The 16678-nt window shown below is 40.3% G+C and overlaps 1 protein-coding gene across 7 annotated transcripts in view; it reads right to left on the minus strand.

Moving 5' to 3' along the window:
* SPTAN1 (spectrin alpha, non-erythrocytic 1) overlaps window positions 1-13473 on the minus strand; it is a 61881-nt gene extending 48408 nt beyond the window's left edge. For 6 of the 7 annotated variants that reach the window (XM_078150021.1, XM_020965675.2, XM_078150020.1 and 3 more), the window contains exons 1-3: window positions 10419-10466; window positions 2885-3124; window positions 436-561 (exon numbers count right to left, since the gene is read on the minus strand). In XM_078150021.1, coding sequence (XP_078006147.1) covers window positions 436-561; window positions 2885-3124; window positions 10419-10451 — 399 coding nt within the window. In that variant the 5' untranslated portion in view covers window positions 10452-10466. Of the gene's footprint in view, window positions 1-435; window positions 562-2884; window positions 3125-10418; window positions 10467-13361 lie in introns of those variants that run through there. The other variant, XM_078150019.1, reaches the window with a different exon arrangement.
* Between the last annotated feature and the right edge of the window lie 3205 nt (window positions 13474-16678).

The following is a 16678-nucleotide window of genomic DNA, read 5'->3' on the forward strand; positions in this document are numbered from 1 at the left end:
ATCTCCCACGGTAAGCCCACAATGAACAAGTGGCCAAAGATGGCTGACCTCTGTTTCTGCATCAACGATTAATACTATTTAACATTATGTCAATCCTCATGTAAATGTCATTGACATGCTCTCCACTGCTAAATACCTCTTCAAAAAACATAGTTTAATTTATCCAATACTGTTCCTAGCATTTCATTCTAGTTACTTTCTAGACTGCTGCTCAAAGAGGACAGTAACTCCTGCAATGAATACACAATTACTGTTTATTATGTGCACTCAGAATCACCATAGTACTTGGTTAAGATTTGGTTACTTCCTTTAAGGACTCAATAAACTTCTTTAGAATGTTTATCCAAAAATCCATTAATTAAGCCAACTAGCCACAGCCTTTATCAAATTCTTCCTACTTCCAGCCAAAAGTCACTGCAGAGTACTCATACTTACTCTTATCGTTTCAGATGCAAAATGCCCTTCTGAGACCATCAGGTTGCCAGTCTCATCCAGCTTCACGATGGCACCTGAATTGGCCTGCACTTCAGCTTCAAATGCCTGGTGTTTCTGAAGCTTCCCCTGTTAGGGGAATAAGGAAAGAGGCAACCATTCAGCTCAACGCAGCCTTCTTCCTAAGGCTCTCCCTGTCTCCCCACCCTGTCCAACATCTCTCACACTATGGATCCTGTCCCTCCCTTTCCCCAATACTTGGCTCAAATACCACAATGTTTCAAAATACATTTTGCTCTATGAATAATGAGTGTATGGTAAAGGAAAAAATATAAATAGAAAAATTGAATAAAGTATCTTAAAATGAAGTACAAAAATTACTCTATATATTTATTTATTGCTAATTTTTTCCGTATCTTTCAGTTCTATGCGAATATTTTGCTTGAGACACTGACAAGTTAAGTGACCCTTCTTGTGTCACATGTGTTAGCCAGCACCTGTGTCATAGGCAGGACCTGGATTTCCAGTCTGACTTCAAGGCTAGCTGTCTGACCCACTACTCCAGGGAGCCTTTTTTAAAGAAGAGTTGCAAATCCACACCAGCAGGAGTTTCCTACACAAGCGAGGTCCACCTCCCCACCCCACAAAAAGCTCTTTTATTCATATTGATTATGGCTGTCTTTATCTTCATCACTTTTATCATCATTCTCTTAACAAGAATGTGATTACAGGCTACAAGATTTTATGATACCAGATCCGTAACTGGGGAACCTCCTTGGCTTACGTTCAGATCAAAGAACCCTGACTGCATTCATGTTGGGGCTGAGAGATTTCCAAGAGAAAAACTCTGGCAGCTCCAACACCAATGTCAACCACACCTCCAAGAGTGAATTTGATGAAGGTGCAAAATCTACTTATTTTATAGTCATATTAAGAGCTAAAGCATATACGTGGGGGAAGGAGGATGAACAATGAACATAAATCAGTCATTTCTAACAACGCCATCACTTTGCTTCATGTACAGGTCTATACCATAAAAATCTTTCCTCTTCTCAGGCTTTTGGACACTGGCTTGCTACAGTGCAGGACTCTACAATCCTGTATGCGTTCAACTTTTAAAATAAATTATTATTCATATTTTCATAAAATACTAAGCTCAGATGAAGTATCAAAGTTCTACGAGCAAAATTCTAAGGCAGTTCTAGGTAAATATTTTTAATTCATAGCATTCTTTTGGTAGCACAAAAGGATCCAAACCCCACCTACTATACATAACACATGCTTGAAACCACAAAAATTCTCTCTCCAGAACAGAAAGAACAATATTTTTATTGGTAAGCTATTGATGAAACATCTAGTATTTCTTAAATATTCTACAGTAATTGTCTAAAGGTAATATGGAAGAGTGAGTGGATAGAATGCTGTACTTGGGAGTTAGTAAGACTTGAGTCCAAATACCACCTCTGACACTTAACCAGCTATATGACTCTGGATATGTCACTTAATATTTCTGGTCCTCTGGTACCTCTCTAGGACTTATTTATATATAGCAAATCACAAGTGAGTTTTGATTTGCACTAACACAGGGAACTCCCCCACTGAGAATTCCCTACAATGTGTATTCTTTTATCTATCATTTTGAATTCACATTAGCAACAAAAATGTAAACAAAATGTTTTAAAACTAAAATGTTTTAAAACTAAAATTAATACTATCAGACTAACAAATGGGGCACCAAGAAGATGCTTACAGATCATTCAAGGCAGAATGTCTGCCTACTTATAAGATTTTAAACAAAAAGTTCTAGAGTTAGCCCTAATATTAGACCATAGTTTCATATAAGTTCATAGTAAATATATTTTGCTACAGTAATTTTGTATAATTTGTTTGAAAATATTCCAAGTACTAAATAGGTCATACAGTGGATAGATAGGTGAGCCTGGAGTAGAGAAGACCCAAGTTCAAATCTGCCCTCAGACACTTATTAGTTGTTATGATCTTAGGCAAGTCACTTAATCTCCATTGGCCTCAGTTTCCTCAACTGTAAAATGGAAATATTTGTAAATATATTTAGCACAATGCCTGACACATAGCAGACACCAAATAAAAAAATGCTTATTCTCTTCCCCCTTCCTTTCTACAGACACACATGTACGTATTTATATACACATGTATGTGTATATATATGTGTTACTGAACACTGGGCTCTTTTATAGCTCATTTCTGCACCACCTATTTAGTACTTTCAATATTTTAAAATAAGTTGTAATAAATTAATACAGCAAAATGTGTTTACAATAAATTTAATCTGACAATATTCACCAAAAATTGGACTCTCTTATAGCCTAATTCCTCTTGAAATCACCTTTTTTTTAAACAAAAATCTTTTGCCTTATGGTATGAGCCTAAGAGTTCAAGAATTTACGCAGGCATTTTAGAGGCCGAGACCTACCTGCAAATTGGTTGGATCCTTGTAATTCTCATCTGATGCAATCTGTAGCTTCTCCTGGATCCATTTTTCTAACTCTTCAGCATCACGCTGGAAAAACTGGAATCGGTAAGAATCCTCAAGCTTCTGACGCCTAAGGGTTGACAGCTCCTTAAAGCGGTGGTATCGGTCCAGAACCTGCTGTCTCCTTTCCTGGATGTCTTCAGCTGTTTCCAGCACTTTGACCCCACTTGGGTCCATTTTCTGAAAAGCAAAGTGCTCTGAATTATAATATGATTAAACAGAATCAATGGAATGGAATTAGTATTAATATTCCCAACATTTCCTTTTTCCTTTGACCAAATCTGTGATTTCCTGGGGTTGAGGAATGGAGGGGAGAAAAGCGAGGGATACTGGGTAAGGAATTTCCTATATATCAATACAGCTCTATACCTTCTCTGCAAATTAGACCTTTAAGATGCTTGGGGCCCTGAGAGGTCAAGTGCCTTGCCAAGGATCACTCAGCCAATTATGTAGCACAAGCCAGGCTTGAACCCAGGTCTTGCCAACTCTCTATCCACTTTTGCCATGTTGACTCTCCATTCCCAACATATCTAAAGGAAAAGAGCTACTCAGAAGACCAGCTCATACTAGTGGAGATAAGAAAGGGGTGCTAGCAGCCCAACAATGAAGCTCAGATTGACTGCTTACTTACCTTTTAATTTCTAAAACCTGTACATGTCTCCCTCCATGTATCCCCAAAATGACTAACCAATGTAGCAGAGGGAAATTCAAATGAAGAACAGAGACAGGAAAGAAGTTGGCCTACAGTTTTTGATGTAGAATCCTAAAAGGCATTTTGAGAACTCAAAGACTGTCCTGTTCTATCTACAGTAAACAAAACTTATTGCCAAATTCATTCAAAAAGCTCTTTCATTTATTTTTTCCATTGCCTGGTGGGGGAAAGTAGAGAGAATCAAACTTTTCCCCACTTACCAACTTTTAATTCAGTTATTTTCTCTTTTATCCCTGTTTTAGACTCAACCTCATGTACACTTTCGATGAAGATGAAAAGTGACTAAAATGATCAATCCTTAATATCAATGAAGTTAAATATAAAAATCAGCCATTATTGGCTGGCTTCTCTCAATCACACCATGACTTGAGACCAAAGAAGTTAGACAGGTGACTGTCAGATTAAATCAAGTCGAGCAAAGTGGCAAGAAATCTAAAACAAAGCACATCTAAATAACTATGGTTACAAAACTTACATGCGTAAGTTAATAACCTCTAGGTTTGACTTGCTTAGTCCCTACTTGTCCTTTTAAAAGGTGGCAGGGTTTAAAAAGGGAGTAAGTATAGCTTCAATTTCAAATTCCTTTAGTTCATTTGCTGGGGAAGTCAGCTTGTCAAAAGTTGGCAAACCAAGAAAGCAGAGTTCTTCTGTTGCACTCAATTTCAAACCATCTCTTGTAGTTGACTGGGCAACTTCACTGAAATTTAAATGTCAAAGAGGGAACAGGATCTTCTGGTTCTGACAAGTTAACACTGGTGTGGTCAGGAGGAATCCAAAAACTTTTACCAAGTAAAAAGGCCATTCTCGTCCCTTAGATGACTGTCTATGACAATAAAGTGAAATGGGTGCAGAGAAGGGTAACATATCTTCAAATCTGTAAAAGGTTCAACAATATTTGTTACTCAGGAAACAGTTAAAGAATTGAGTAAAATATATCTTCCTGTACTATGTGATTTGGGAATGTAGTCATCTGTGGGAAATTTACACCTGTCTAGCTTTGGGACTAAATAAAGATGAGAGGACAGAGAGAAGAGGCCATTTTGAAAGGTCTAACAATGAAGCTTAGACCCAAACTACCCCCCCCCTTTTTGGCTAGGCAATGGGGTTAAATAACTTGCCCAGGGTCACACAGGTAGTAGGATGAATTTGAACTCAGGTCCTCCTGAATCCAGGACTGGTGCTCTATCCACTGCACCACCTAGCTGCCCCTACCCTTTTGTTTTTTTAAGGCCACACAGATCTATATGTAACTATTATGATTAGCAGAATTTCCTGCAAAATTCCACCACTACTGAGGAGAGATCTAGGTATGGTCAATGTGTTTCCAACTGAAGAACACTAAGATTTTTTAAAGGAATACATTAAGTGATGTCAAACACATTATGACTCCTCTTTGTCATAATATCCAGACAAGACTGGTTACTGTGGGGGAAAGCAGGAGCTTTTTAGTTGAGCCCTGAGCTTAACTTGGATTGCAGGAATTTTAAGTGTATTTGCAAAGGATGAGGTAAGGGTTTAATAATCAATCCACAACTTCATTTTCCAAATTGAAAAAAAACACTGATGTTTCGTCTAGAAACAAGCTGTACTCATGACTTAATAGACAAAGCCAAGAAATATTAACTAGAGAAACAGAACAGTCTCAACTATTTAGCAAGTCTGAATCACATTTAAAGAGTTCAGCCTAAGGTAATCTTGCATCTACCATAGTGTAACATTTCGAGAAAATTCGCTGCTCTTTTCACTAGAACTGAGATATGCCACAGGGAAATAAAGATTAAGACAGAACTTCTTACAGTATCAGAAGGACAATAGTAAAATCGCTTCTCGAAAAAGAAATAAGAAAAAAGAATAAAAAAAGAAAAAATAGTATTCTCTTTTCTACCTTCTGAAGAGTTTCTTAAAAAAAAAAAGCCTTGCAAAAGAAAACAAGCTGTAGTGAACACACACACACACCCCTCCCCACCTCAGACAATAACTGAATCTTTTTTAACGTAAAGGCATTTTTAAAAACATTCCTTTCCAGGGGTCCCAGTACCCAAGCTTTTTTTTTTTGGGGTAAAAACAGAATGGAATAAAATTAAAAAGCAAATATCTTGCCGATAGCACCATCCCCACCACCACACCCTGTATTTTCTATTGATTCCTCATTCATTACAGACATGACTTCATTAATCCTAAAGTCACTACTGGGGAAATAAGATAAAGCACAGTATTTTCATTCTTACAGCTTAAGAAACTGAGGCACAGACCAGACAACTACATGGGACATCTGGGAATCAAGACAAAATATGTTGATTATAAGGATACAAGGAGACTTGATATGTCTGATTTCATCAGTTGAGAGATTCCCAATGTGAAAACTTCCCCAACAATATAGATCGGTTATTGATCTATATTTTATAGTATTCTAATGTTACCTGGGGCACTAAGAAGTTAAGCAACTTGCATGGCCACAATACCAGTATCTACTAGGCATAATTTACAGCAGAAGGCACTGGGCATAATAAACAAAGGCAAAAGCCAATAATTATGAATAAAAAACCAAAAAAGATATTTACATTTGATCGCCAGATAATGCCCATTCCTCAACCCAAACAAAATGTAATCCAATAAAATGAGGAAGTTTTCCAATCTATTAAAAATTCACCAAACCCAGCTCATTAAACCAGCTCTTAAATTATCCTGCTTCAAAAAAAAAAAAGAAAGAAACTGAGGCACACAAAGATAAAGTGATCTATCCAATATTATGAAGTCAACAGTGAGGCTAGAAACTGAGCCCAAGTATCCTGTATCCCGATCCACTGCTTCACCTAGTAGACAAGGAATTGCTAACTCTCCCCCTTTTTTTAAAAGTTAATACTCCTAATGATTGTATCTGTGTCCTCTACCCTAAGCCATATGGCATTGTCTACACTAATTAAAATGAACGTTACAGTTAAGAACTGAGATACTGCCCGAAATGGCTGGCTGGGCAAACCAAACCATGGGTGAACATCCGAGAATCCCTGCATTAGACCATACCACCCATCATCTCTCATACTTAACATTTCCTAGTGAATAGATAAGACAGAAACAGGTTAAGTAACCCTCCTTAAGAAAGAAGGAAACAGTTTATACATTTTGTTCCCATAAATAAAATTTAAAAAATAGTGCCTGCCTTAGCAAGGAATGTCATAAACACAGGTATGACATAATCACTGGAGTTTCTGAAAAACATCTTAAATCCTAGGGATCATTATTGTGTTATTCAGCCTGCCTCTTCACATCACAACCTCCATTCGTAGTCCATAATCCTTCGGCTGCTATGGAAACCTCCAAGAAATCATATTCAGTAAAAAGCCCTTTGATGGAAAAAAACAACCCTACATCACGATATGTTTTGTCTTTTGAAGAAGGTTTTCCAGTCTCCCCCAGCTCACTGGTCTCAATCTACCAATTAGGTTAGACCATCCAGAAGCCTGTGGCTGAAGTTACCAACCTAAAAGGACCTCTTTGTAGCCCTAGTGAAGTAGAGCCAGTCAATTGTATACCAAGTACTTTGGTCGGGTGATAATGGACTGTTCTTTCCCCCACAGCAGATCAGCTGACATCAGCAGGCCTGGGTTCTGCCAAGACGCAATCAGCAGTCAGCAGTCACTAGGGAGCTTGGAGGCTGAAAGTCATCCATGCTGCAGAATGAGGTCTGCATTCAGTGTTTTCATTTGTAGAATTACAAAAAGCAAACAACCTGAAACGGAGCTCTCTATCCAGTTTAGCTGCTATTTTCAACCTATTCTCATTGAAAGAGACCCCTAAAAAGCAGATGAATAGGAAAAAACCCACTCAGCTTGTTAACAATTTTCTGAATTACCAAAAGCCATCATCATCCTATGGTGTTTACCTCTCATACAACATGAGATAACTGACTGCATTCTTGGACTCCGTTTACATATAACCCTCATCCCTCCCACAACTAAAGCTGCAGAATTCCAAGGAACCTGCACCAGGGTCTCTCCTAGCAATACTCAGTGGGCTGTTAAGGTCAAGTGGGTGACTAAAAGTTCCATATTGGTCCAAGAGGTAAATAAATTCTGGTCACGAGGACTTTAAAAATAAGGAGCTAAAGATACTCCTTTTTTGCAAAACAAAAAAAAATACTTTTTCAAGATCTAAACACTAACTTCCTAAAAAAACTTAAGAGATAATTTTTAGACTATTATAAATATAAAGCAAACAACTACTTATCTCAAATCAGCTTGTAAACTGATTTTTAAAAAACCACTGTCTGAATAAGAGGGGACATTTAACAGTGAGTGAAGCCGGTCTGGTAATAAAAACTTGTATGTTTTTTTTTTAATTTGTAAACACCGTCTTTAAATTAAGGGAGAAAAAATCAGCCTTTTGCAGATGGTATTTGAAAAGAGTGATGCTAAAAAATAATGACGCCATTCAACCGGGAGCTATTTATAAATGCTGCAATGCAACAGTCATGATGTCAGCAATCTTTCAGCAAAGAAAGCAGCTTGATCTCAGGGGGTTAAAGAGGAATTACAACAATGCCACCAATAGTGATAAATAAAAATTAAGACTTTGTCAGCATTTCTACAGTACTATTTAAATTCTAGGGAGAGGAGGGTCTAAAGTGGAACATACCCCTAGAAGTCTCAGATCAATTGAAAAATTTCAAACCTACCTTAAAGCTTAAACACATCAACGGAATATTCTCACATTTTCTAGATTTCTAGCTGGAGGATAGTTTGGCATTAACTAGCATTTGTAGCTTCTGAATCAGTACCCTAGACACAGACTGTAAAACGTATTTGTTTAAAAAGTGTTTTTGTTTAAATAAATTAAAAAAAACCTGTACAAGTTAAATCCTTAGTGTGGACTGAGGAACAAATTTGCAAGGTAGAAAAGAAGACTGTTAAGCAACACATTCAATCCAGAGGTCAAAGATTTGGGGCATTGCAGACTAGGTATCTGCAGTGAGCCAGCAATTACAGCTTGTTTCTAGGGCTCATGAGTGGAAAAATTTGTAGTAAAGATGGTCAGAAGTTTCTACAAAAGGAAAATCTTGGATCATCATCCTTTCAGAAATATGTGATACAAAAATTTGAAAGGCAGTCAAAGCAACCACTATATAAATTCAGCCTTTCAGAAAGAGCAATGATGATTTTTTTTAAGAGTTGCGACATTAATCATTACTCTTATTTCATTTATTTTGCTGCAAGTTAAGAATACCTACTTGACTAAAACAAAACCAAAATGTAGCTAGGGAGGCGTTTTCCGGAATTAATCTGTCTTTACTCATTAACAGGATGAACAAGTAACCTGCTCCATAAGAAAAATCTTTTCATTAAGCCAAAGAAACGAGCTAGTGCAATAATTCAACAATTTTGCTTTTTGGCTTAGTGAGACCTCAGATGTTTAGAAAAGATAATGCAATTGTCTCTGGAGAATAAATAGTAGCCTGTTAACTACATGTTAACTTCCCCCAGAAAAAGTATTAAATCTATAGATTACTGGTTAGCACCCATAAAATGTTACATTAACTTTCAGTTAACTAGATATTAGTAGAAATCAGCAGGGTCTTAGCTTTGAGAAAGCAAATTATCCAGACTGCATTGCATCAAAACCCAAAAAGAACACGCTTCTTGGACAACCTAATTCCTGAATGCTTCTCAAATATCACTATACCACTTACCTTTTAACCTATAAAATTCAGATAAGAAGCACTTAAGCACAATATTATCTTTATTGTAGTTCAAACAGGAAAATGTTCTGTAATGTATTCCATCTTTTAAAAACCCCATTTAAAGAGTTAAACAGGGTCGAATTTTTTTTAAAAAGGCCTGTACCTTGGATTTATTGCCTATAATCATAAGATCACAGAATCACAGACTTGATGATCTAGTCTAACTCCCTTCATTTTACAAATGAGGAAACTGAGGCTTGGAGGATTAAGTGATTAGCCCAAGACCATACATTACCAGGTGGCAGAGGAAAGGGAACATGAATGCATGCCCTGAATCCGTATCAACGGCTCTTTATACTGCACACCATTATCCCTCCAGGTTTGAGAATCTATATTTCTTTGGACATGAATTCTACTTGTTTTTAGATTTAAAAAAAAAATTCCAATTCAACAAATGCTCTGAAATGTTTAAAATAAAATGGGTACTAGCTATTTTTGATATTTTTTTAAAGATAAAATTCAAAATCCCTATCATTCTAGGGACAAGGTTACAACAAAAATAAAAGCTAGCAGAGACAGGAAACAAACCCAAGTTGTGAACATATGGCAATGAAAACCAAAATGTCACTTTTACTAAGTGAACTGCAGTTCAAATTCTTTCCCAAACATTAACAACAACCTGTTTCGTCCCTTGGTTCCTGAGAGCCAAGCAATGACCAGAAAAGAAAAAACCCAAATCCATGACACATGCAAACTATGGTCCAGTGATGAGATAATACATTCATTTGTCAGAAGAGGAAAAATACTCAAGGATTTAGATATTTTAAAGAGAAGCTACTAAGAATCCTTGGATCACACACACCACCCTTTCCCTTCACTCCTCAATCTCTATCCTGCCCCCCCCAAAAACCCCCACTTGTCTGCTTAACAAAAAGATCCATGCAAGTCTGAATTCTTCCCCCCCCCCCCCCCCCCGTCCCTTTCTCTGGATCACAATCCTCTCTGACATCAATATTGTGCCATCACTGTAAAACAGGCAAACCCAGAAAAAGCAACACATTTCCTGCATGCTTCATGTCAAATACCTGGACTCTGCGCTTACGAAACGATGACAACATGATGGAAGAATGCAGAGTCTAAAGGGGGAGGGGGAAGAGCAAGATAATACACTGCTAAAGACAAACTGAAAAACAAGGGTAAAATAAAGAGATCTATAAAAACCATTCGGGTAAATTCCATTTTCAGAATCCTTTTCTTTCCTTCCCAATGCTTCAGAGAATCAATGTAGTGTGTCATCTACCACAATACTAATTTTTATTTTTTTAAAGGAGGCACTATTCCTCCAGAATGCAGCAGCTTTTATTTATTTTTAAATAAAGGTGTGACTGATTACTTTCAAACTACAGCCAATAATTTTGACTAAGGTTCCTTAAGGAAAGGTGAGCATCCCTTTCCTACGTTCTAGAGTGTTTCATTCTCTATGATTATTTAAAACGTGAATAAGAAACAACAGACATTTAAATGAAAAATGATAAAGTATTTATCTCCATACATTATCATACCCCAACCCATTAAAATGCACCTAGTTGAAGTCTGTGCTGCTTCTCCCAAATATCATTCCCTGTTTAAAAACAAACAGAAAAATTGGTCCAAAGGGAATACACAAAAAACATGGAAGAGAAGTGACTATCTGAGAGAACAGCTGCTCTACTAAATAAGCCTGATCAAATGATCCACCATAGGAGTTTTTTTTTTTTACATTCTCACTCTGATTTTACCATTAAGGCACTGCATTTCAAGCTACTGTACATGGCTAACTGCTGCAGATGCACCCTTGCAGTTGTGACTGCATACCTAGCACAATCCTTGCATAGCTCAGAAAGGATTGATTACAGAGTCAGTCCAGTAGGCAGGCAGACTGGGCGCCTACTGCCCTTGACACAAGCTCAGCAATGGAAGGATTGTGCTGGACCTCTCCCAGTTATCCAACTCCCAGTATCTGCAATATGCCCCTCCCTTTCACAGGGCTTGTTCCAAAGAACCAAACTGTAATAAAGCCATTTTGAGCAAAACAATGCCCATTACTTAAAATGGCTTTGTCAGACAGTCTGATAGGAAGATGTTACAACCTTAAGAATAAATGAAATTTCCCCGACTAGGTCAATTAAAAAAATATCCAATAGGAACTATTTTACAGCTGACTGTAACACCCTTCAATTCTTTTCCTGATTTTGGCTAGGTCCCTGGATAACATCTAACACAGTTTAAGTGTCCCTTTGCTAATTATTGATCCACTTACCAAAAAAAGAATTAATTTCCTGCAGCAAGAAGTTGACTGCAGCACACTCTTTTCCCTGATTGGCCTCAATTCGACCTTGTAAAATGCACAACTTAAGTTAAAATTTAAAAAAAAAAATGTATGACAAGATAATCAATTGCTTAGTTCAATGATTTTTACCTATCGCAGCAACGACAACAACCACAGTGCTATTCTTAAAATCTGCCTTTCTTGCTATATAAAAAAAAAAACCACCTCCCATCTCTTTGTGCTTTTCCTGTCCTTTCTTCTCCCCACCCCAATATACGGTGATATATTTAAATTTGCATTTCATGCTCATGGCAATTTTTTTCAACAGATCACTAAAATATTGTTACACTTTGTCACTGGAATTATCTTTTATTCTCCCTCAAAAGGCCTGAGTTTGGGCTTTTCCAATATAATTTGATAAGGCTAGAACAAAGAGCACAAGTATTTCAGGACTTATTATATAAATGTGGATTTTCCAAGTTAATTCACCCCATCAGAGCTTTCCCAGTCTGCTCAGTTACTTACATATGTAGCTTTTAAACCTAAGAGCAGATTTAAAAAAAAGGCAATTTACAGTCTCGAGTTAAAGAGATCTTTATAGATAACGTCTTTAGAAAAAATTCACCATAGGGATTATTTTCAAACAACATTGCTCTAGCATTCAACAGAAATTGATACAAAAAGGCAAATAAGTAATTGTCTTAAGAATCCCAAGAACAAGGAAAAAAACCTTTCTAATCTATTAAGGTTTATTTGAATGGTTTCATAATTATAAGCGCTGCATGATGTCAACCAACTTGACTGACAAATAAGCCACAGTTGAGCTGGAAAAAAAAGGCATATTTGGTGGAATTATAGAAAATGGTTCCTAAGGTCTGTTAAGAAAGATACAAATAGTCTTTTCTCAGATCTTTCTGTGAAGTGGACGAGGTGGGGGTGGGGTGGGGGAGATGTCATGGATTCCTTCACATGGGATTTATCTTGAGGCCACCGAAACATCTTTCTCGACCTCCCCTCCCGCCGAGGACTGACCGGTCTGTATGTCCAGCACACAAACTGACCTCTCACCCGGTGGAGATTCGATAAAGGGGGCTTCCTAACCGAAGCCGTCCCCCCACCTCCACCTCGGAGGGGATCCAAGGCGCCCCTGACCTTGGTCAGCGTGAGCGAGGGTGGGGCCGGGACGCCCTGAGACCCCGCCAGGGAGAAGGCCGAGCGCTGGGTGGGCTGGGGCGGAGGCCGGGCGGCGGGGGGATGGGGCCAGGCGTCCCGCAATCCTCAATGACATTCCTGCCTCCAGGTGCCCCGGGCGGATTCGCCGCGCTCTCCCCACGCCACCGAGCTGGCTCCATCCCCCGGCCCCCTCTGGGCGAGGATGCGGGGGCGCGGGCGGGGCCGGCGATCTGGAGAGGACCGGCTGGCTCTCCGCGGCCGCCCCCGCCCGAGCTCACCTGTCCGTTTCCTCCCGCCGCCGCCCCGCCCCTTCCAGCCAGCCCAACGCCTCGAGCCTTCCCGGGGACCCTTTCTCTTCCCTCCCCAGCCTCCCCTGTGTCCCCCCGCATCCCCCCAAAACGCTAGGGTGTGCTTCCCCACCTCCACCCTCACCTCCACCTCCGCCCCCCCCAGGGCTTCCCAGGTTCCCCAGGCCAGGCTCCGAGGCAGAAGAGGAAGCCGCCCTGGCCTGCCCCTGGAGAGTGAGGGGCACCCCACTGCCTCTCACCGGTTCTGGGGTGGGGGAGTGGGGTTCGCAGGGACAGAGGAGGGGGATAAAAGGCTCGGCTCGGCACCTCTCAGCTCCGCTCCTTTCGTTTCCGCAGCGGCCACTGGAGGCAGCGCGCGCTCCCCCGACCCTTTTATAAGCAGCCCAGGCGCGCGCCCGACGGTGGCGCGCAAGAGGGAGGGGGTAATAGTCCGGAGCTGGGAAGAGAAGAAATCACGCAGCGAGGGGTGGGGAGGAGGAGGAGGTGAGGGGCGGGGCTTTCGGGCCTCGCCCCAGCTGGATGGGGCGGAAAGGGCCGAGAGGTTCCGGAAGGAGCCGAACGGGGGTGGAGATTGCAGAGCAAATTGCGTGGGAATAGAATGAGAAAGGAAGACGCCAGCGGGTGGGGGAAGAGAGCTAGCCGAGCTTGGCGCGCCTAGGGTGGGGCCGTTCTCCCAGCTGCCCCCGCCCCCTTGCACAGCCTCCATCCTACCCCACCCCTTGCAGAGATGCGGTCAAGGGCAAGGATTCTAGTTCCTCTAAGGGTGGAGACCACTAAATCCTAGGGTGGAGACCACTAAATCCTAGGGTGGAGACCACTAAGTCCTAGGGTGGGCAGTCAGGACAACAGCGATTTAAAGGGGACCCCTGGACCCATTGTCCCCCTCCCGCCCTGATTCCCACAGCAAAGTGTACTCTATGGGAAAGGAGCCTGCCTATGCTCCTGCATTCTCCGAGTCTAGGATCCCTTCCCCCGTAGCGAGGCGGGGCTGGTCCTCCAGGCATTCGCTGTAGTTCAGCCCTGTAAAAACAGCTTTTGCAACCCTCCGCTGCAGCATCTGCCTTCCTGGGAGTGATGGGGCCGAGACACACGGGATTAAAGCTAGGGGAAGGAGAGAACCACAACATCAAGAGATCTTCATGTCAGATGCACTATTAAAAACAGCAAATACCCTAAGTTTTAATCTCAGAAACCTGAGGGAGATGGGAAGAGAGAACCTACTACTTTCAATAATGACAATCCCACTAGGAGGTGGGGGGGGACGACACATGGCAGGTTCTTTCCTAGAGAAATAGCAGGATAGATTGGAAATATACGTTGGATTGGGAATCCTAAGACCTCTGTTCAAGTCTACCATTTATTAATATGGCGACCCTTCTAAATGTTCATCTGCAAAATGGGGATACCTACTACATCACAGATATGGTAAGAAATGAGATAATAAATGTAAAAACCTTTTGTAAGCCTAAAGAGAGATATAAAGGTGGGATATTTTAAAAGACATTATTTTTCATAGACCCAAGGGCTTTCAAATCCTTTCCTTGGGGTGGGAAATCTGCAGTATGCTTTCCCCCCCCCTTCAGTTCTACTAACAGCAGGAGCTGGAAGAAAACAGCCTTTAGAAGTAGTGGGAAAACCTAATTACCCTGCTATCAGAGAGAGGGAGATCTGCAGTGCTGAGTTGGAGAGTCTCAAAGCCGCATCAGACTGCAACCGTGTTCATTAAATAAACATGGAAAACATTGGCCCTCTGCGCTAAAGGTTGGTCCTGGGCCCTGCTTTGAGGCTCCTTGTACTCAGATGGGCGGGTTCCTTCGTTTGACTTAGGAAGCTCTGCCCAGATTCTTAGCTCCCAGCGCCATACGGTGCGGAGAGGAAAATGTCTTTTCTAGAGGAAGCCATCATCCCAAAAGAAAAGGACCGGCCACTCCCCAAAAGCTTTGCAGACTCAGAAAAATGGGGCACCAGGATGAAATGTTTTCTGAAACCTTCTACGTAAACAAGACCAGAGCCGAACGATTCCTCCCTGGGGGAATCATTTCAGTGAACAGCTGATCCTTTCAATATCCTCTATCACTCCTGGCGGCAACAAAATGTCTAATCAAATATTCAGCTCAGTGTACAAAATGGCATCATTTAATATGTCAGAGGCAGCTATGGCTACTCAGAATGAAAGTACCAGTTTGCACCAATATGGAATGCATTTAATTTGAGTTATGGAAGGATAGCTATAAAAACCTTTTTGTGCCTTTGTCTCCCTTTGAAAAATCATCCTGGCCCCATGAATGCTTTGCAGTGAGGTGGGGCTCCAACTACTAATGCCAAATACAAAGGAGCCTAGAAGCTTTAATACTGTCAAATCACTATACTAATTACAGAAACTACAATCTAATTCCTGTTAAGACATTAACTAAGGCTTTACCTGGAAAACTAAGTCAGTACCAGTGATGACCGCCTCACAATTTAATACTAAGCATTTTAAAGGATTTTCTAAAAGATCTACGTCAACATCTGCATTAACCAATTTCCATTCATTTAACAAGAACTTATTTAGTGCCTAACTTTAGTTGGAATGTCTAAGATTATCACAAAGTATCTTTATGGAAAAGCTCATTTAATGGAATACTATTTATACTGCCTTTATATCTTATGGGCTTTATCAAGTTATGGCCCAGTACATTTTTCTGGTGAATACACACAAAATCAGGGAAAAGCACTAATTGCTTTTTTCTCCCCAAATAATATACTCCACCCTCAAAAAGTACTTACTTCTTACCCTGGAACAATTACAAGTTACTGGAAGGCAAGTATAAGAGAATGCTGACCTGTATTTCACTAACCAAGGTATCTCTTGAGAGAATGTGAAGCCCTATGGGCTGGTAAAGTCACACTTGTTCACAAGTCAACTTTTTGAGTTTTGGTAGTATGGGTCCACACTCTTTTCACCAGTGAATTTCACTGCCTCCAAATGCCTTCGCATCATGTAAAATTTCATCCAGGTTCTTCCATGAATCCTCCACAGGGCATCTACACAACACACTGGAGGATTTATATGGTTCAGTTTCCTCAGTAGTGTATCAATTCACTGGTTGAAGGTCTCATGTTTAGCTTACCAACAGATAAATTAATGTTTGCAGGCAATCTTAACAAAAAAAAAACCCAAAAAACATCCAACTGATTCTTACCACCACCTGGCTTCTTTTATACCACTGGGGCAGAAGTAGGATATACAGGGCAACAAGGGACATTTTGTAGTTTTATCTGTTTCGTGAGTCACCAAGGCTGAAGAATTTACCACCTGGTGGCCCATCTGTAGGTGGTTCGAGAAAAGGCTTAAGGTTGCCTTTACTACCTGGATTAGTCAGTTCATTGAGTAATCAGACCCTAGTTAATTAATTCACACTGACAAAATTCACAAGAGGGAAAATGTAAACAAGAACATCAGTTTATTATATCACAATGGAGACCTTGTATACCTCAATACACAAAGGAACTGTGCTATCACCTGTGTGTTTCCTCTACCAACACACTGTTTTAAAGAGCTGTGGTGGCAAAA

The sequence above is a fragment of the Phascolarctos cinereus genome, unplaced genomic scaffold, assembly GCF_003287225.1.
Source record: "Phascolarctos cinereus isolate Bilbo 61053 unplaced genomic scaffold, phaCin_HiC Scaffold_2;HRSCAF=192, whole genome shotgun sequence".
Classification (NCBI taxonomy): Eukaryota; Metazoa; Chordata; class Mammalia; order Diprotodontia; family Phascolarctidae; genus Phascolarctos; species Phascolarctos cinereus.